This window comes from Dipodomys ordii, unplaced genomic scaffold (genome assembly GCF_000151885.1).
Source record: "Dipodomys ordii isolate 6190 unplaced genomic scaffold, Dord_2.0 Scaffold14, whole genome shotgun sequence".
NCBI lineage: Eukaryota > Metazoa > Chordata > Mammalia > Rodentia > Heteromyidae > Dipodomys > Dipodomys ordii.
The window spans coordinates 899,117-920,288 of NW_012267230.1; the positions used below are offsets into that span (position 1 = coordinate 899,117).

The following is a 21,172-nucleotide window of genomic DNA, read 5'->3' on the forward strand; positions in this document are numbered from 1 at the left end:
GAGCTGAGGGACAGCGCCCAGGCCCAGAGTTCAGGCCCCACAACTGACAAAAAAAAAAAAAAAGCTAGACCTTGAGTTGTGGCTCAAGTGGTAGAGCACTGGCATAAGCACAAATACCAAACAAAAGCATGAGACTCTGAGTTCAAGCTCTGGTATTAGAACAAGGCAGGGGGAGGGAGGGAGAGCCAGGTGCTGGTGGTTTATGCCTGTAATCCTAGCTACTCAGGAGGCTGAAATCTGAGGATTGAGGTTTAAAGACAGCAGAAAAATTTCTGAGACTCTTATCTCCAATTAACCACCAAAAAGCCAAAAGTGGATCTGTGGCTCAAGTGGTGGATCACTAGCCTATAGTAAGAAAAGCTCAGGGACAGCACCCAGTCACGTTCATGCGCGCACACACACACACACACACACACACACACAAGAGCCATACTACCTCTTATGGCTCTAGGAAGGATCAATTGCAGAAGTCTTGTTTCTAGTAGTTTCTGTGGTTGGTAGTCTTCACAGGATGCTCTCCCTGTGGGCATGTCTGTGCCTAAATTTCCCTCTTTTGGCAGTGGAGGTATGACTCAAATGGTAGAGTGCCAGCTTTGCATAAGATAGCTTAAGAACAGTGCCCAGGCCCTGAGCTTAAGCCTTAGTACTGGCACCCTAAAAAAAGCAGCAGGGTTGGAGGCATGGCTCAATTGGTAAAGTTCTGATGTGAACAAAAGTGTCAGGTACTGAGATTGAGTCCCAGTCTTGGACCAAAAAAAAAATAGAATAAAGAAAAAATAGCTCCAAGTTCCCTTCTTTATTAAGGTATCAGTTATAGTGGAGTAGAAGCCCTCCCCACTCCTCACCTCCAAAATTTCATTTAAAAAGGGGGGGTCATATTCTGAGGAATAGGGATTAGACTTTCAATGTATGAATTTTGCAAGGGACACAACAATAGTTGTGTTATTAGCAATGCTTTTTGCAAGCCAAAAAGCTGGCACCAGGGATTACAGATTCTGTGGTCCTGCCCACAGGAAAGGAAGAGGATTGTCTTCGTGAATAGAAGAATGGATCAGAAGCCAAGCACCAGTGGTTCATGCCTATAATCCTAGCTACTCGGGAGGCTGAGATCTGAGAATTGTGGTTCAAAGCTGGCCTAGGCAGGGAAGTCCATGAGACAATTATCTTCAATTAACCATCAAAAAGCCAGAAGTGGAGATATGGCTCAAGTAGTAAATCACCAGCTTTGAATTAAAAAAAAAACTAAGGTAGCTGGGTACCGGTGGCTCCCATCTGTAATCCTAGCTACTCAGAGGTTGAGATCTAAGGATCTTAGTTCAAAGCCAGTCCAGACAGGAAAGTCCATGAGACTCTTATCTCCAATTAACCACCGAAAAATGGAAGTGGTACTATGGCTCAAGTGGCAGAGTGCTCGCCTTGAGCTGAAGAGAGTTCAAGCCCCATGACCAGCAAAAAAAAAAAAAAAAACCAGGGGCTGGGAATGTGGCTTAGTGGTAGAGTGCTTTACTAGCATGCCAGAAGCCCTGGGCTCAGCACCAAATAAACAGAAAAAGCAGGAAGTGGCACTGTGGCTTCACTGTTAGAGTGCTAGCCTTGAGCAAAAAAGCAGCTCAGGGACAGTGCTCAGGCCCTGAATTCAAGCCCCAGGACTGGCAAGGCAAAAAAAAAAAAAAAACCTAAGGTATAGCACATATGACCTGAATTCAAGTCATGTAAAAGGAGGAGGAGGAGGAAGAGAAGCAGCTGCTAGATGAATCAGAGCCCTAGGCTTATGCAGTGGTGAAGTGAGGGACTGGGTTAAAATGCCAACGTCTCCAATAGTGATTGAGTACCACCATGGGCAGTTCCCATGTTCTGCATTTGGTATGGACTGTATATCATGTAACCATAATCTCACAGTCACAACTGTACAGTACACCCCATTCCCAATTTATGAGGAGAAAAAGGAACCTTGACACTGCTGCAGCAGAAACAAGAAATCAGCAAAGCCAAGATTTAAACCCAAGGTTGACCCTTCTTGTCTTTTTTTTTTTGGTCCAGTGACAGCACTGTCCCCTTAACTTTTTCCATAAAAGGTTAGTTTTTGTTGTTGTTGGTGTTGGTTAATTGGAGATAGACCTTTCATGGACTTTCCTGTCCAGCCTGACTTCAAATTGTGATCCTCAGATCTCAGCCTCCTGAATAACTAGGGTTACAGGTATGAGCCACCAGTGCTTAGCTGGTGCGTCAGTGCTTACCTGTGCTAACCTGTGCACCTTTTTTCTAGACCTATTTTCCTGTCTTTAAAGTTGGACTAAAACAATCATAAAGATTAAATAACCACTTAGCACATAGTGTGGAGCAAAGCCAAGACAGTCTCTTCCCCCTACCTATGCCCATAGCTTGTTCATATACGGGAGATTTTTCAGTCACCCTCTTCATATCTAAGTGGCCAGCACTCCCTACTCTCAGCCCATTTCCCCACAGTCACACCTGGATGGGCTGTTGAGTGTACGGCTGTCCCTATGTTACTGCCACTTGAGATTGAACTTCCCAGGAACGGTGGGTGCAGGGGAAAGCACTCAAGTAGCACCCTTTAAAAGTGGAATGAGGGGTGTGGTTACCAGATGAACACAGAGATGGGCAGAAGAAAGGAAAGATGGATGAGTGGAACAGAGGAAAGATGCATGGATGGATGGATGGAAGGTTGGTTGTATATCTAAAATGTGGAAAGAAAAGAGAGCTGGTGCTCTGTGCTCTGGTGGCGGGGAGGGAGTGTGGGCGGGGCGTCGGGGTGGAGAAGGGCGGGGCATCGAGGGGGCGGGGCGTTTGGGTGAGGCCTGGCTCCGGACTGGGCGGGGCGTCGGGGGCGTGGTCTGAGGCGAGGGGCGGGGTCTTGTCTGGGCGGTCCCTTTGCCCCGACCCCGCCCGTTCCGGAGGCGGTGCTGCCCTCCGGCCCATTGGGCGCTGAGAACTGCGCTGCGCCGGGAGAACGCGGCGCCGCGGGAGCCCAGGCCAGGTGAGCGCAGCCCGGGGATGCGATGTGGGATGGGCGAGCAGGGCGAGGGAGGACAGAGTACCAGGCCCTGCCTGCTGGCTGGGCCAAGCAGCCCTAGCGTGGACGGGGGGGGGGGGGGGCATCGCTCTTTCCTGCCAACCACGAAGGTCTCAGAACCAAATCCCATTATGGGGTCCCCCCGTGGATCTGCAATCGAACTCAGCGACTGTAATTCTGCCTCATGTTCTCTGGGACTCAGTTTCCACCCCTGGGTGATGGGGAACTCTTAGGAGCCTCTGTTTCCCCAGGAAAATGAAATACAACCACGGCGGTCAGCCCTTTCCTTGGCCAGAGCACCCGAGTGTGGCTGCACTCATCAGCAGCTAGGTGCTGGCCTACTATGTGCCAGGCACTGCTCCGGATCTGTGACCCCACGAGCAAACCCCTGGTGCCCCTGGTGCCGTCTGCATTCTAGTGATTTGCAAAGTGCCTTGGCATCTCTTCTTTCACAGACAGAGCAGCTGAGGTTATTGGGGCTGTGGATACTGAAATAACAATGAGGTTCTCGGGATCTTGCTTCAGGGCACACCCAGCAAATGGGGTCCCAAGGCCAGGTTCCAGCCTTTGCCACAAGCAGTTCTTTACATAGGACGCTGAGCTGGCACTGGTAGCACGGGCCCTAATCTCCGCTACTCAACAGGCTGAGATATGGATAAGAATCTCTCAGCAAAATTAAAACAGCAAAATGCTGGACTGGAGGCATGGATCAAGTAGTAGAGCACCAGCTGCTAGCAAGAAGTTATCTGGGAGTGGAATCCTCTACTTTCCATGGCTGACTGGAGGGATATCCTGACCCCATTCAACCTATTAGTGCTTATCACAAGGCAGGGGTAACTGTACTACTCTCCTAGTACTTTGGCAAACAGAGTAGACTAAAAGAGTTCTTAGCCAGGCACCAGTAGCTCATGCCTGTACTCTGAGCTACTAAGGAGGCTGAGACCTGAGGATCAGAGTGAAGCCAGACTGGGCAGGAAAGTCCTTAAGACCCTTACCTCCAACTAGCCACCAAAAACAAAAACAAAAACCCAGAAGTGTACCTATGGTTCAAGTGGTAGAGCACCAACCTAGAGAGAAAACGCTAAGGGACAGTGCGCTGACTCTGAATTCAAGCCCCAGTTCTGATACAGAAGAAGAAGGAGTAGGAGAAAGAAAGAAAAAGAGAGGGGGGAAGAGAATGTTGGAAGGGAGGAAGGAAGGAGAGAGAGAGTTCTTATGGCTGTCAGAGTCGCTGCCCTGTGATCACACCATCAACTATGAAGCTCATCAGTCAGCAATCATTTACAGAACATCTGCCATATCTCACAGCCAATATCATCTGCAGAGCAGAGACTTAATTACCTGTATAAGTAATACCTGGTGCATAGTAGGCCTGCAAGCAGTGACTGCTTTTATTTATAAGGCTTATGAGCTGGCCTGAGCCTAGTCAAGTGTCATCTTCAGGTAGAATGATAGGGTTAGGGGTGATCGTGGTGTCAGTGATCCACAGCTTGTCTGAAGCCTGCAGGGGGCTTGGGCTGGCCCTGTGGTGTCAGCCAACTGCTTTCCTGGATGGCCTATGAGAGAAAGAGGCAGCAGGTGTCAGGGCGGGGCAAGCCCAGACCTTGGAATCAATACAAGTTTCCAGGGTGCTGAGCCTTTTAGGATCCTATGTGGATACCTCTCCTCTTCCCCCTCCCTTTCCTCCTCCTCCTCCCTCCCTCCACCTTGGCCTCCCCTTTCTCCATACTAAGCTTTGAACTCTTGTTTGGCTTTTTCATTCAAGGCTAGCACTCTATCACTTGAGCCGCAGCTCCAGGTGGTTCCAAGGTAAGAGTCTCATAGACTTCCCTGCCTTGACTGACTTTGCACTGTGATGATCCTCAGATCTCAGCTTTCTGAATAGCTAGGGTGACAGTTGTGAGCCACCAGCACCTGGCCGCCTCTCTTCTTCCTGCTTCTCTTCCTCTTCCACTTCCTTTTCCCCTTCTCCAAGAGTCCTCATACCTCCTTGATTAGAAAGTGCCAGTCACCTCCCAGTCTGGTGAGTTTCGCCTGGGCACAATTACAGTCACTTCTGGCTCCTTCTAGGACTATATGGAGACTGGGGTTGGAAAGTCAGAAATGCACTACAAATCTGTCCTGTGGTGTGACTTTGGGTGCCCATTTTGTGCGATCATCTGGGTTCTTGGGCTCTGAAAGGGATAGGACCCCCTGGGAACTCAAAGGGTCTCTAATTTCTTTTTTCTCTCCCCCCCTTTTTTTGTGCCAGTCCTAAGGCTTGAACTCAGATCCTGAGCTCTGTTATTGAGCATATTTTTGCTGAAGGCTTAGTGCAGAACCACTTGAGCCACAGCTCCCTTTCTGGCTTTTTGGTGGTTCATTGGAACTAAGAAGCTCTTGGACTTTCCTGCCCAGGCTAACTTTGAACTACAATCCTCAGATCTCAGCCACCTGACTAGCTAGGATTACACGAGTGAGCCACAGTTGTCCAGCAAAGGGTTGCTACTTTCCTCCTTGGTTCCCCTCCATCCTAGGACTCTGATGATCTGTGTGACATGAGATGACTCTGGAATGTTCTCCTTTGCTTTGTCTACAGGTGGACAGCTTCTGGGCTGCATGGCTCTGTAGAGAATGAAGCCCAACCCCACAGGCTCCTCACCACAGCCTTGCATAGCCACGGGCCAGGCGGAGAAGTGCTGTCCTGTCTGCCAGGCGTGGGGAGCGGTTTCAGGCCCAGAGTCTGGTTTAGGGCCGGGGACAGGGCCTGGTGCTGTTCTGGGAGCTGGGCCAGGACCCAGTTCTCTTCTGGGGTCTGGGCAGGGACCCAGTGCTGTTTTGGGATCTGGCACTGCTCTGGGACCTGAGTCAGGAGCTGCACCGAGTGCTGGGTTGGAAGCTGGGTGGGGATCTAGGTCAGGAGCCAAGGAGGTTGGGTCAAGACCTGGGTCAGGACCTAGGTCAGCTCCTGGGCTGGTAGCTGTGTCAGGACTCGCCTTAGGACCTACAGCAGGAGCTGGCACCAGAGCTGGCTCAGGACTCCTGTCAGGAGCATGGCCCGGGCCTAAGTCAGGAGCTGGGACAGGACCTGAATCAGGAATCGGACCAGGACTTGGGCCTGGAGCTGAGTCAGGAACTGGGTTGGGACCCCTATCAGTAGCTGGGACAGGATTTGGGTCAGGACTCCGCCAAGGAGCTGCACCATTACCTCAATCTGGGCCCAAACCCAGTGAATCAGCCGCAGCGACAGCACCAGTACCGCAGCAGAAGACTCCAACCAGCCCCGCACAGAGCCGCAGACAGAAGGTTCTAGTGACAGGTGGAGGAGGCTACCTGGGCTTTAGCCTGGGCTCCACCCTGGCCAAGAGTGGTGCTTCTGTCATCCTTCTTGACCTCCGCAGACCCCAGTGGGAAGTGCCCCCGGGGACCCAGTTCATCCAGGTGCCAGAATGGAGGGGGGCGCTGGAGGTGGTGGTTTGGGGGGACAGAATCCAATGTGAAGCCAGTAGTGGAGCCAGCATTGGCTTCTGCTCCAGCTCCTTTACTCCCTGCTTCCCTGAGCCTCAGGGTCCTCATCCACAGAAGAGACAATAATACCTACTTTATAAGGGTCTCACTGCGTGTGATAGTACATACCTGTAACCCTAGCACTCAGAGACTGAGAGAGAAGATCAAGGCCAAGTCAGGGCTACACAATGAGAAGGCTGTGTCTCAAAACCAAAATAAGGGCTAGGCACCAGTGGCTCACACTTATTATCTTCTCTACAGAGGAGACTGGGATCTGAGGCAAGAAAGTCCATGAGACTCTCATCTCCATTTAATCACCAAAAAGCCAGAAGTGGAACTGTGGCTCAAGTGGTAGAGTACCAGCCTGAGTGAAAAAGCTAAGAGACAGTGCCTAGGCCCCGAGTTCAAGCCCCAGTACACACACACACACACACACACACACACACACACACAGAGCCTGGGTTCTAGACTCATGTGGACAGCTGACAGGTACAGTGCCCTGTAGGATCCTATAGTAAATCTAACGCATAGATGCTTGATCTGAGCAGGTTAGGGCTGGCTCTGGGACCTGGTGAGGTATGGAAGTGCCGTGTCAGTTTGCCTTGAACTTGACCCTTTGGTATGTCGTCCTTCTGTGTTTCAGGCTGATGTGCGAGATGAAGGAGCCCTGTTCCGGGCCTTCGAGGGGGTGGACTGTGTCTTCCACGTGGCTTCCTATGGGATGTCCGGTACTGAGAAGGTGAGAGCCTCCCATTCCTACCTGGATTAGTCACTGTGGCTCCACCCACCACAACCCTGGGGCCCATGGATTCTTCATGGCTCTTCGCCTCTTCCAGGGAGGATTTAGATACCATATACCAGCTCTGCTGCTTTTTTGCTGTATGACTCAGGGCCTGATAACTTAACCGCTCTGAGCTGGAGAGTGAGGACATTACTAATATATCACAGCCTCTTCAGGCTGTGACAGTATCTTTCAAAGTGTGTGTGTGTGTGTGTGTGTGTGTGTGTCTAACTCCAAGATGGCAGCGTTTTTGTTTGTTTGGGGTTGGTTGAGGGGCTTGAACTCTGGGCCTGGGCACGGTCCCTGAGCTCTGCAGCTCAAGGCTAATGCTCTACTACTTGAGCCACAGCACCACTTTCCATTTTCTGGTGGTTTATTGGAGATAAGAGTCTCATAGACTTTCCTGACCAGGCTGGCTTTGTTTTTGTTTTTATTTTTTATTTTTATTTTTTTGGGTCCAGTCGTGGGGCCTGAACTCTGGGCCTGGGCGCTGTCCCTCAGCTCTTCAACTCAAGGCTAGCACTCTACCACTTGAGCCACAGCGCCACTTCCAGCTTTTTTTTTTCTGCTTGTGTGGTGCTGAGGAATCAAACCCAGGGCCTCAAGCATGCAAGGCAAGCGCTCTACCACTGAGCCACCTTCCCAGCCCACCGGGCTGGCTTTGAACCGCTATCCTCAGCCTCCTGAGTAGCCAACCGCCTGGCTCTTATTTTTATATTTACCGTATTTTCAGGTTTGTTTTTAACTAACAAGACCCAGGAGTTGGGTGCCAGTGGCTCATGTCTGTAATCCTAGCTCTTCAAGAGGCTGAGATCTGAGGATCCCAGTTCAAAGCCAGCCTGGGAAGGCAAGACTATGAGACTCCTATCTCCAATTAACCATCAAAAAAAAAAACAGAAGCAGAGCTGTAGCTCAAAGTGGTAGAGCACTAGCCTTGAACATAAAAGCTCAGCGACAGCGCCCAGGTTTTAGGTTCAAACCCCATGATGGACAAAGCCAGCCCGGGCAGGAAAGTCCATGAGACTCCTAGGTCTAATTTAACCAGCAAAAAGCCAGAAGTGAAGCTATGGCTCAAGTTGTAGAGTGCCAGCCTAGAGTGAAAAAGCTAAGGAACAGTGCTCAGGCCCTACCTTTAAGCCTTAGTACTCTCCCCCCACACCAAAAAAAGAAGTCTGTTGACATCCAAGGGGTCAGCTCTACTTTATAGAGGGACCCGAGGGCCAGGCAGGGTTGGAGTCTCCACCTGGTTGCCCAGGGAGCTGAGGACAGCTGGGTACCCAGGCTACCTGAGGGTCTCTTGGATTTCTACCTCTGAGTTGGATGCTCTTCCATCTTCTGCCCGGCAATACCATGACTTCCCACCTTCATCTTCTCTTTTAGCTACAAAAAGAGCAGATTGAGTCTATAAATGTTGGAGGCACCAAACTAGTGATCAATGGTAGGAGCTCAGAGTGGAGTGTGGCCGTGTGTTTTCTCTTCTCCCTTCTCCTGCCACAGGCCCAGCTCCTGGGGGTGGGGGCAGGGCTGGAGCATAAAAGGGGGACCCTCTGGGCCTACCCCTTGCTACCCCAGCTGAAGGCCTGTGGCAGTGCGCCTTTCCTGTGTGCAGTCCTGCTCAGGGCTTCAACAACCTCAGTGTGTCTGGAAACAGGGGACTCTGAACTGAGGTTGAGGACAATAGGAAAAATCCCCAAAGCACCTAATACAAGACGCATGTTGGGCCCTCTGACTATGCCCAGCCTTTTCTGGCATCCATTTTTCTCTGATTCTAGAATGTCTTTTTTTTTTTTTCCTTTTGTCTTCATGGAATGAGACTTTCTCTGATCCGTTCTTCACAGGATAGTTCAGGACCAAGACCACACTGGGAGGAAAATGAGCAGGACTGCCCCTCTCCCCCACCAGAGACTGAACTCACACCCCCAAGTTAAAAGGAAAAGGCTGCCAGGCCTCAGTGGCTCACACCTATAATCCCAGCTACTCAGGAGGCTGAGATCTGAGGATCACAGTTCAAAGCCAGGACCAGCAGGGAAAGTCCAGGAGACTCTTTATCTCCAATGAACTATGAAAAAAAACAGAAATGGAGCTGTGGCTCATGTGGTAGAGTACTAGCCTTGAACATAAAAGCTAAGAGTCAGTGCCTAGGCTCTGAGTTCAAGCCCCAGGAGTGGCACAAAATATAAAAGGAGGTGGCTTTTCTAGCCTGAGCAGCAATACTTTCTGGGAGGACCCAGCGTTTGGGGTGAGGGGAGGAGTGTTGCAGATCATGGATTCGCCCAAGGAGGTCCCTATGAGCCCCATCCTCAGTGACACTTGCTCTGCCTGTGTGTGTGTGTGTGTGTGTGTGTGTGTGTGTGTGTGTGCATGCGCACGCACGTGCACATGTACTTGTCTCTGCAGTCTGTGTCCGTCGGAGGGTTCAGAGGCTCGTCTACACCAGCACTGTGAATGTGGCATTCGGAGGGAAGCGCATCGAGGAGGGTGATGAGGACTCTGTGCCATACTTCCCACTGGACAAGGTACCTGGTTTTCAGGAGTGGTGGGTGGAGCTGGTGGGTGGGGCTCCAGTGGAAGTCAGCGAGCATCCCAGCAAGAACAGCCCCTAGCTGGGTGGCCCAAACCACTCCTATTTCAGCTCACCTGCAGGGGCCTCTGATCTTTCTTCTTCTTTTGTTAGTTTTTTGTGTGCCAATCCTGGGGCTTGAACTCAGAGTCTGGGCACTGTCCCTGAGCTTTTTTTTATGCTCAAGGCTAGCAATTGAGTCACAGCTTCACTTCTGGCTTTGGGGTGTGTGTGTGTGTGTGTGTGTGTGTGTGTGTGTGTGATTGGAGATAAGAGTCTGGGTATGTGTATGTGTGTGTGTGTGTGTGTGTGTGTGTGTGATTGGAGATAAGAGTCTCACAGATTTTCCTGTCCAGTCTGGCTTTGAACCACAATCCTCAGATCTCAGCCTTCTGAATAGCTAGCATTATTTTTGGGGGAGGGGGATCCAGTCATGGGGCCTTGAACTCTGGGCCTGGGCGCTGTCCCTCAGCTCTTCAGCTCAAGGCTAGCGCTCTACCACTTGAGCCACAGCGCCACTTCCGGCTTTTTTCTTATGTGGTGCTGAGGAATCGAACCCAGGGCCTCGAGCATGCAAGGCAAGCGCTCTACCACTGAGCCACCTTCCCAGCCCCTGAATAGCTAGCAATATGAGCACCTGGCTGCACGGGAGACTTTGAAATCAGACAGACCTGGCCTAGAGTCCCAGCCTGGCCTTTTTCTACCTGTGATGCTGCTCGAGTCCTTCCATACTCAGAGCCCCTGTGTCTTCCTAGTGTATGATAGGTAGAGGTAGCTGTGGAGAGAAGGTGAGATAGCGGATGTAAAAATGCCACGGGAACCAGGAAGAACGCCTCGAGAAGCTCCTCCAATGCATGTGCGCAGGGTCATCTTAATGTTCTCAAACTAGCGGCCCTCTGCCCCTGTGAGTCTAGAAGGTGACCCTGCCTACCCCCAGGGGAGAGCCGGGCCAGTAGCATTCAGGACTTGGCCATAGCCAGGCTTTTGGTAGCTTCTACCTATGATATTAGCTATTCAGGAGGCTGAGATTTGAAAACCACTGTTTGAAGCCAGCCAGTGCAGAAAACTCCAAGAGACTCTTATCTCTATCACGCACACACAAAAGCCAGAATTAATAGGACACTAGTCTTGAGCAAAAGAAGCTCAAGGACAGTACCCAGACCCCAAGTTCAAGCCCCAGGACCAACACGGTAGCCAACATCCCAGCTGGATTTCCCAGAATCCAAAGGGAAGCTAGCCCTGGGCCTGGCTGGGCAGGCAGCAGCACTGACCCCTGTGTGTGTGGGCTCTGTTTTCCCTGTTCTCTGGCAGCACATGGACCACTACTCCCGAACCAAAGCCATTGCCGACCAGCTGACTCTCCTGGCCAATGGGACACCTCTCCCAGGTGAGTAAGATCACCAAAATGTATGCATTATTGTGGCTTTCAGGAGACATATACCTGAGGCCCAACGCCCTTCCTCGGGACAGCTCCCTAGGGCCTAGCCTTCTGCCATTCAAAGTATTCTGAACCCATGCTCTGGGCCTCACCTGGGCAAATCATGGTGTATCCTCACTGCTCATGCTCTGTCTGCTGAGGGGAAGATGTGGTCTCACCCAGGGCTAGCTCCTTTCTTCTTATCAATGTAGATCCAGTTTTAGGAGGCTGTGTGTGTGTGTGTGTGTGTGTGTGTGTGTGTGTGTGTGTGTGTGTGTGTGCACGCACATGCACGTACACTAATTCTGGGCTTGAACTCAGGGCCTGAACTCTGTCTCTTAGCTTTTTCACTTAAGGTTGGTGCTTTACCACTTCAGCAACTGCTCCACTTCTGGCTTTTTGGTGGTTAATTAGAGATAAAGGTCTCACAGACTTTTCGGACTGGACTGCCTTTGAACCATGATCCTCAGACCTCAGCCTCCTGAGTAGCTAGGATTACAGTCGAGAGCCACCAGTGCCCAGCTTAGTCTGTAAGATTCTTATCTCCAATAAACCACCAGAAAACTAGAAGTGGCACTGTGGTTCAAGTGGTAGAGCACCAGTCTTGAGCTGAAGAGCTGAGGACAGTGGCCCCATGACTGACAAAAAAAGAAAAAAAAAACAGAAGTGAAGCTGTGGTTCAATGATGAATATGGAATGAGCTGTAACCTGGACTTCCCAGCTGCATTTTCTCTTCTGGTTACAGAGATGTGATAATAGAATATCAACAGTCCGTATTTATTGAGTGCTCAATACAGGTTGATTTCTGCACAGTTATTTTACTTATTTACTTGTTTGTGTGTGTGTGTTTGCCTGTGCACACGTGTGTGCATCTGTACTGGGATTTGAACCCAGGGCTTGATGCCCTCACTTGGCCTTTTCCCTCAAGGCTAGTACTCTATCACTTGAGCCAAACCTCCTCTTCCAGCTTTTTGCTGGTTAATTGGAGATTTAAAAAAAAATCTCAGGTTTATCTACACAGGCAGGTTTTGAACTGCAATCCTCAGATCTCAACCTCCTGAGTAGTTAGGATCACAGGCATGAGCCACTGGTGCCTGGTTTTGTCCAATACTTTTATATGCAAAAGGCTCATGCACTGCTCAGAGCATCCTGGAAGGTAAGCATCTTAGGTGTTCTTGGCTTTTCAAAGTCAGGTGCCAGATGCATCTAGGTAAATTTCTTGCCATCCAAATTATTACCATTGACTTTCTGTAATGCAAAAACAAAGGAATCAGGCAGCTTGACTCCTTTTGATGATCGATACTATCTAAACATGAGGGCCAGGTAGATTTGAAGAGTGAAAGATGCTTGAAATTAAAATCCCCATCCCAAAGGTGGTGGCTCTTACCCAAGAAGCTGATCTTGAAGCCAGCCCAGATGAATCTGTGAGACTCATCTCTAACCAGCAGAAAGCCAGAAGTTGAGGTATGGCTCAAGTGGCAGAGTACCAGCCTTGAGTAAAAAAAGCTAAGGGACAGTGTCCAGGCCCTGAGTTCAAGTCCCATGACCAGCAAAAAAAAAGAAAGAAAGAAAGGAAGGAAGGAAGAAAGAAAAGCCAAGCCAGGTGCCAGTGGCTCACATCTGTAATCCTAGCTACTCAGGAGGCTGAGATCGGAAGATGGTGGTTCAAAGCCAACCCAGGCAAGAAAGTCCATGAGATTCTTTTTTGTTGTTGTTGTTGGTTGTGGGGCTTGAACTCTGGGTGTGGGCACTGTCCCTGCGCTCTTCAGCTCAAGGCAAGCACTCTACCGCTTAAGCCACAGCGCCACTTCCAGTTTTCTAGTGGTATATTGGAGATAAGAGTCTCGGACATTGGGCTGGGAAGTTGGCTCAGTGGTAGAGCGCTTGCCTTGCATGCCTGAGGCCCTGGGTTCGATTCCTCAGTACCACATAAAGCAAAAAGAAAAACCCAGAAGTGGCACTGTGGTTCAAGTGGTAGAGCGCTAGCTTTGAGCTGAAGAGCTGAGGGACAGCGCCCAGACCTAAAGTTCAGGCCCCACGACTGGACCTCCCCCCACCAAAAAAAAAGTGTTTCGGACTTTCCTGCCTGGGCTGGCTTTGAACCATGATCTTCAGATCTCAGCCTCCTGAGTAGCTAGGATTACAGTCGAGAGCCACCAGTGCCCAAACCACCAGAAAACTAGAAGTAGCACTGTGGTTCAAGTGGTAGAGCACCAGTCTTGAGCTGAAGAGCTGAGGACAGTGCCCACCCCATGACTGACAAAAAAAGAAAAAAAAAAAAAAACAGAAGTGAAGCTGTGGCTCAAGTGGTTAAGTGCTGATCTTGAGCAAAAATGCCAAGAGAGAGCTTGAGGCCCTGAGTTCAAGCCCCAGTACTGGGACAAAAGAAAAGAAGGAAAAAACAGGGAGGGATGGCAGAAGGGAGAGAGAAGGAAGGAAGAAAGGAAAAAGAAATGGAAGGAAAAGGATGGAAGGAAGGAAGGAAGGATAGAAGGGAGGGAGGGAGGGAGGGAGGGAGGGTAGGGAGGGAGGGAGGAAGAGAAAGAGAGAACCAGGGTACTAGTAGTACATACCTACAATCCTAGCTACTCAGGAGGCTGAGATTTGAGGATCAAGGTTCAGAGCCAGACCAAGTAGGAAAGTCCATGAGACTCTTATCTCCAAGTAACCACCAGAAAACTAGAAGTGGAGCTGTGACTCGAAGTGGTAGAGCACTAGACGCCTGAGTTCAAGCCTCACAACTGACAAAAAAAAAGGAAAGAGGGAAGGAAGGAAGAAAAGGAAGGAAGGAAGGAAGGAAGGAAGGAAGGAAGGAAGGAAGGAAGGAAGGAAGGAAGGAAGGAAGGGAAGGGAAGGGAAGGTTGATTCTAATCCCCAGCTTACAGGTGACAAAAACAGACTGATTAGCTTCATTCAAGATCACACAGGATCACACAGCTCTGAGGTGGTAGAGGTAGGATTTGAACCCCAGGGCAATGTTACCCCCCAGAACCTAGGGCCTAACTCCCTAGAGAGAAGCTCTTCCCTAAAATGTCTGCACCTCCACACCCTGGGCTGCCAGGCCTTCGCACCTGGTCTCGGCAGGAACATCCAGCTGTGTCTTCCATGGGACTTGACCCAATGCCGTTGGATTCCCTTCTCTCCTGGGGCATCCCTGGCCAGGTCAGACCACAGCTGGCATGCTGGACACCTAATCCTCTGGCCGAGAATTATTCATGTGACCATCCCCAGCTTTCCATAGTCCAGAGAGTCACAGATACCCTGGGCTGGCCCCTCGGTTGTTTGGCTGCCTGGTGCCCCACTGGCCACTGTCAGCTGTCATCTGACCTCTTTCCACCATGCCCTGGGGACCCAGAGTTTAAACATAGCTGAGACTGTTTACAGAAAAGCGCACCTGACACCTGCCTCCAAGGAGTCCCGCATGGTCACCCAGGGTGACTTCCACTCCCTCAACCTTCCTCCTCCCTTAGCAGCGAGCGCTCTTGGCAGGTAGCACGTCCTTAGATATGCATACTTGTATGTCCCAGCTCACTGTCGGTGGGGTGTGGCCTCTTCTCTTCGGGCTTGAACTGAGGGCCTAAGTGCTGTCCTTGAGCTTTTGTGCTCAAAGCGGTGCTCTGCTACTTGAGCCACAGCTCTACTTTCAGCTTTCTAGTAATTCACTGGATATAAGAGTCTCATGAACTTGCCTGCCCAGGCTGGCTTTGAACTGTGGTCCTTAGATCTCAGTCTTCTGAGTAGCTAGGATGACAGGCGTGAGCCACTGGTGACCAGCTTTTGTTTGTACTTTTCATCTCTCTCCCAAGCCCTATTCTGTGTGTGTGTGTGTGTGTGTGTGTGTGTGTGTGTAAGAGAGAGAGAGAATGTGTGTGTGAGCATGTGTGCACGTGCGTATGTATATGCATGTACTGGTCCTGAGGTTTGAACTCAACTCTTGTGTACTGTTTCTGAGCTTTTTTGCTCAAAATTAGCACTCTACTACTTGAGCCACAGCACCACTTCCAGCTTTTTTTGGTGGTTAACTGAAATAAAGTTCCCAGACTTTACTGCCTGGGCTGGCTTTGAACCTCAATCCTCAGATCGTAGCCAAGTAGCTAGGATTACAGGCATGAGCCACCAGCTCCCTCTGCTTTTACTAATTCAAATCTTCTTCTCCATTCTCATTTTGCGACAGCTATGGATAACAAAAGAAAAGCCATTAGCCAGGTGCCCAGGCTGGCTTCAAACCTGGATTCTCAGATCCTAGCCTAATGAGTAGAGAAGATTACAGACATGAGCCCTTGGGCCCCACTGTAGACATATCTTTTTGAAGATTGTCATGTTACCCTTTGCCCTGGGCCTTATTGTAAAGTATGTGTTCTGTTATGATGCAGAGACATTGGCCCTGGCTCACTGGAGGGGAAATGAGTCCCCCTGGAGGGATGTGGCAGAGGGTTTTGAAAATGGATTTCTAGAAAAGTGACTGCCAGGCTTGGAAAAGACAAGAGTGAGGGCAGCCCTTGAGAACTAGGTGGCAGGAATAATGACCCGTGTCCTTAGGGCTGGTCCTCACCTAAGATGTGTCATCTTGGTATCATTGATATTGACAGCTACTCTTGGGCTACCCCCATTTAAGCAAACAGTCCCCTTCCCCAAAGCCTCTGCAAAGGGGAGAGGTTTCCAAAGGAAGATGAGCTGCTAGTGGCACTGGGCCTCCCATTCCAGAGAAAGGACCCCTGGTCTACACTGGGCCTGCTGCTTCTTCTCCCTGCCAGGCTGCTGCTCTGCAGGTCGCTAACTGCCTTCCCTGTGTCCTAGGAGGAGGGTCTCTCCGGACATGTGTGCTGCGGCCCCCAGGGATTTATGGGCCTGAAGAGCAGAGACACCTGCCCCGAGTGGCTGTATGTTACCCCAGTCTTCTGGAACAAAGGTGGAGGGAGGTTGATATGCGTGCTTCCCAGCCCCTCTCAGCTCAGAGTTACCAGCCTGGAGGCAGAGAATCCCTGTCTGGGACCCTCAGTTCTTGGAGATATCCCCCACCCACCCACCCCCATCTCCCAGCAGTCATATCCCTCAATGCCACCAGGAGTGAGTAGTGCTCTCTTTGCCAAGACTAAGCTCAATTTGGGGAAACAAGGAGCTGGAAATCTGGCGGACTTACATGGGCTCCCTGAGGGTTGAATGGATCATCTTATAGTGCCATGCAAGGGTCTTCAGGTTGAAAAACCTCTGTAGCAAGATGATGGTAGCTCATGTCTATAATCCTAGCTACTCCAGAAGCTGAGATCCAAGGATCACAGTTTGAAGCCATCCCAGGCAGGAAAGTTCATGAGACTCTTTTTTTTTTTTTAATTTGCTTTTTTGGAGGTCCGGTCGTGGGGCTTGAACTCTGGGCCTGGGTGCTGCCCCTCAGCTCTTCAGCTCAAGGCTAGCACTCTACCACTTGAGCCACAGTGCCACTTCTGGCTTTTTTCTTTTTGCTTATGTGGTGCTGAGGAATCGAACCCAGGGCCTCATGCATGCAAGGCAAGCGCTCTACCACTGAGCCACCTTCCCAGTCCTCATGAGACTCTTATATCCAATTAAAAATACCAAAAAGCTACAAGTAAAGCTCAAGCAGTAGAGCACTAGCCTTGAGCAAGAACAGCTCAAGGACAGTACACACACACACACACACACACTACCTCCCTCTAGAAAAAGCTAGGGTTAGGAATGTGGTGACAAGAGACTCTGGACTTGTCCTCATTAGCTTAGAACATGAGCCAATGGACCTGGCAGGACAGACGGGCTTCCTAGAGGAAGTGATGCCTATACTATTCAGGAGAAAGGGGAAACCCATCAAGAAACTGGAGTAGAGAGAAAGAAGGCTAAATAGAGGCGGCAGCTTGGGCACAAACCTAGGAATGAGAAAGGTCATGGTCAGGGTAGGAAGTAGCAAAGCTTCCTGATTCTGCATCCGATTTGGGAGGACAAGGTCAAAGGGAGGTATGGAAGGTTATTCCTTTGCAGGGATCTTAGGTCTGTTTGTTTTTTTTTTTCCTGGGGCTTGAATTCAGGGCCTGGATGCTGTCCCTTAGCTTTTGCACTCAAAGCTGGTGCTCTACCACTTGAGCCAAAGCACCATTTCCAGCTTTTTGGTAATTAAATGTAGACAATAGTCTCATGGACTTTCCTGCCCAGACTGAATTCAAACAGGGATCCTCAGATCTCAGCCTTCTGAATAACTAGGATTGCAGGCATGAGCACTAGTACCCAGCCATTATGTCTATTTTCTTTTGTTTACATTGACTGGATTCTTGAGAGTTGTATTAGTTACTTCTCTGTCCAGTGTGGCAAAATACCTGACATAAAGCAAGGAAGGAGCTATTTACTTTGTTCAGTTTCAGAGGTTTCAGTCCATCAAGGTGGGGAGAGCCTGGTGGGAGACAACTGTTGAGTTTATGGCAGCTAGGAAGCAGATGGAATGGTGTTTCTCATGGTGGACAGGAAGCAGAGCCAGGAGGCCCACCCAAGGACCCACCATTCAGACTGCTTCCCCCAGCCAAGGAGAAAGTTCCTCCGCCTTCCCAATGATCTATGTAAAATTTGAATGGGTTAATGGACTAAAGTATTAAATCAGAGCCCTCAGGCTCTCCACATCCCTAGAAACACCCTTACAGACACATCTTGCTATGTTCTACCAGTCTCCTAGGTGTCTCTTAGCTCCATCTTGTAGACAATCTAGACTTGCCATCACAAGGGCAACTCCAGTGAGACCCCCTACTTATTTGTTCAGCCAACAAACACTTAACTAGACCTACTATATTCCAGATTTTGAGATAGATTGTTAGACAATGCAGACAAAAATTCTGGTCTTTGTGTTTCTTTTCTTCCTTAAGGACACAGCCAGGTGGTTCATGCCTGTAACCTTAGCTCCTCAGGAAGCTGAGATCTGAGGATCAGAGTTAGAAGCCAGCCTGGGCAGAAAAATCCACTAGACATATCCCCAGTTATCCAGAAAAAAAAAAAGCTGAAAGTGGAGACATGGCTCAAGGAGTAGAGCACCAGTCTTGAGTGAAAAAGCCAAGAGGAAGCATGAGGCCTTGAGTTCAAGTCCCAGAACAGGCACAGAAAAAATGAATAAATACAGTAGAATTGCTCAATTTTAAGTGCTAAAGCACTGTGGAGGGAAAAAAGTAGAGTGAGAGAATTGGGCTTGCTGAGACTGAGGAAAAGCCCATGCAGAAGGTGACATTGTGAACACCAAAGCAGGAGGTGGACACGCTTGTCACTGGGTGTTTGCAAGAAGACCCTGCCAGGCAGGAGGCGGCTCTTTCAAAGCCACAGCAAGGTGTCCACGTGATCATGGCAGAGCCTATAAGATGTGTCAGAGCCAGAGCACAGATCAGAACAGGCTTCTTGGCCAGTTAGAACGTCAGCTTTAACCCAATAGCAGTGGCTCACACCTGTAATCCTAGCTACTCAGGAGGCTGAGATCTGAGGATCACAGTTTCAAGCCAACACAGGCAGGGAAGTCCAGGAGACTCTTATCTGCAATTAACCAGCTAAAAAGCCAGAAGTGGAGCTGTGGCTCAAGTCTGTGGTAGAGTGCTAGCTTTTGGCAGAAAAGTTCAGGGACAGTGCTCAGGCCCTGAGTTCAAGCCCCCAGGACCAGCAAAGAGGAAGAGCAGGAAGGGGGTGGGGAAGAGGAGGAAGAAGAGGAAGAACTGCTTTCAACATGTCAGCATGGACATTTTTGGAAAGTTCTGGGCCAGAACACACACACACACACAGAACGGAAGTGGGGGTGGGGGGATCTTTCTGGTTATGCAGAGATCTGACTGCAGGGGTTGGGGTGGAGGAATGGAAAGAAAAGAAGGCTGCTGGAGGTCCAGGTAAGGGGTGAGGGTAGCGTCTGGAAGCAGCAGAAGAGGGGGATCTGATGGGTGCAGACAGGTTTGAAGAGCGAGGCCAGCTGGATATGTGGGACGGAGGGCTGGACAGGGACACCCACGTTGGCCCTGTGTCACCTGTTAGTCTGCATGAGGTACAGGACCTGTCCTGGACTGGGCACAGAGGATGTAGGAGCATGTAGGTAGGGCTGAAAGCCACCAAGCTCAAGCGTACCTTTGTCACCACTGCTCCCCACCAGAGCCACATCAGGAGGCGGCTGTTCATGTTCCGGTTTGGGGACCGCAAGACCAGGATGAACTGGGTCCACGTGCACAATCTGGTGCAGGCTCACTTGCTGGCGGCCGAGGCCCTCACCGCCTCCAAGGGCTACGTGGCCGTGAGTGTCCAAGGGTGCCCCATGGGGTGCAGGCAGGGGCCCTGTCCCTGAGGAAGACCCAGTGGTGCTGGGGTGAGGGGTGGCATCCTCAGAGACCATCATTGGCTCTTCACAGTGACTCTGTGAGGATGGTACTGACTCAAAGTAACAGCCACCAAGTGCTAACGCTTTGCATTTAATCCTCCTAAAGCCCAACAGGGAGGTTCTGTTGGTATCCTCCCATTGCTCAGATGAGAAACTGAGGACAAGCACCTGGGGAACTCACACCTGTAACCCTAGCTACTCAAGAGGCTGAGATCTAAGGTTTAAGGTTTGAAGCCAGCCTAGGCACGAGTGTCTGAGACTCTTATTTCCAATTAACCAGAAAAAAAAAGCCAGAAGTGGAGGTGCAGCTCGAGTGGCCAAACACTAGCCTTTAGTGAAAAGTTAAAGGACAGCACTTAGACCGTGAGTTCAAGCCCCAGTATTAACACACACACACACACACACACACACACAGAGCTGAGTGACAGTGACTCAAGCCTGTAATCCTAGCTACTCAAGAGGCTGAGATCTGAGGCTCAAGGTTCAAAGCCAGCCTAAGCAGGAAAGTCCATGAGACTCTTATCTCCAATAAACCACACACACACACAGAGTACAAGAAGTAGAGCTGTGACTCAAGTCATAGATTGCTAACCTTGAGCACAAAAGCTCAGGAACAGCTCTGAGGCCCAGAGTTCAAGCCCTAGGACCAGCAAAACAAAAACAAAAAAACACCACCACCTGAAGCCTGGCGTGGTTGAGTTGAGTGACTCTCAGGCTGCACAGCTGGTCAGTGTGGCAGCCCCAGAATGCAAAGGGAATATAGTCCCGGTGTTTCCCCAAGCCTGAGAACTGCCCAAGAGAATGAGGTTTAAAGCAGCTTCTGGAAGCCATCTGCAAGAATGGGATGGGAATGGTGAGCAGATACCCAACTCTCCACCCTTCCCTGTGTCTCCCTCAGAGCGGGCAGGCGTACTACATCAACGACGGAGAGAGTGTCAACGTCTTTGAGTGGATGGCCCCCCTGGTAGGTGTTCAGGCACCCCTCCCTGAGTGAGAACCCCCATCCCGTCTCCTCTTCCTCTCCTACTGCCAAAACTCAAAGGATTTCACACTGTACCCCAGCTGTGGCCAGTGTCACTGAGCTCTGGTTGCCCCAAACTTCCCTTGATTGCTAACTTGTGGGCTTCCTAGTGGTGCTAGGGGCTTGCTCCTGTAATCTTAGCTATTCAGGAGGCTGAGCTGGGAAGAACAGTTTCAAGCCAGCCTAGGCAGACAAGTCCATGAGACTCTTATCTCCAGTTAACCAGCAAAAAGCCATATGGGATGTGTGGCTCAAGCCTTGAGCACCAGGGTCTCTGTTTCTGAGCTACTATGAAGAGTACCACAAGGAGAGTTCACATACACATTTTTGGTGTGGATATGCCCTTTTATTTCTGAAACACCTTTGCCATTCTGTATCTCCCCAGCTCCAATTTCTCCACGTACTGCCAGCCCTTGCTAGGATCTGTCTTTTTGATCAGGAGAGTTTTTTGTGCAAGTGGAAAAATTCTATTGACTCAGTGCCTGCCTGTCTCTTCAAGCATCTCCTTCTACCTTCCACACACGTCTGGTGGTTTGGACAG

At 50.2% G+C, this 21,172-nt stretch overlaps 1 protein-coding gene across 1 annotated transcript in view; it reads left to right on the forward strand.

Annotated features, from left to right (window-relative positions):
• The window catches only part of Sdr42e2 (short chain dehydrogenase/reductase family 42E, member 2), a 29,904-nt gene that overhangs the window by 2,530 nt on the left and 6,202 nt on the right, over nucleotides 1-21,172 (forward strand). Inside the window, exons 3-10 of the mRNA XM_013011158.1 lie at nucleotides 6,244-6,454; nucleotides 7,164-7,259; nucleotides 8,682-8,739; nucleotides 9,699-9,817; nucleotides 11,173-11,248; nucleotides 16,076-16,158; nucleotides 19,389-19,526; nucleotides 20,509-20,574. Of these exons, the coding sequence (XP_012866612.1) occupies nucleotides 6,244-6,454; nucleotides 7,164-7,259; nucleotides 8,682-8,739; nucleotides 9,699-9,817; nucleotides 11,173-11,248; nucleotides 16,076-16,158; nucleotides 19,389-19,526; nucleotides 20,509-20,574 (847 nt within the window). The remainder of the gene's footprint in view (nucleotides 1-6,243; nucleotides 6,455-7,163; nucleotides 7,260-8,681; nucleotides 8,740-9,698; nucleotides 9,818-11,172; nucleotides 11,249-16,075; nucleotides 16,159-19,388; nucleotides 19,527-20,508; nucleotides 20,575-21,172) is intronic.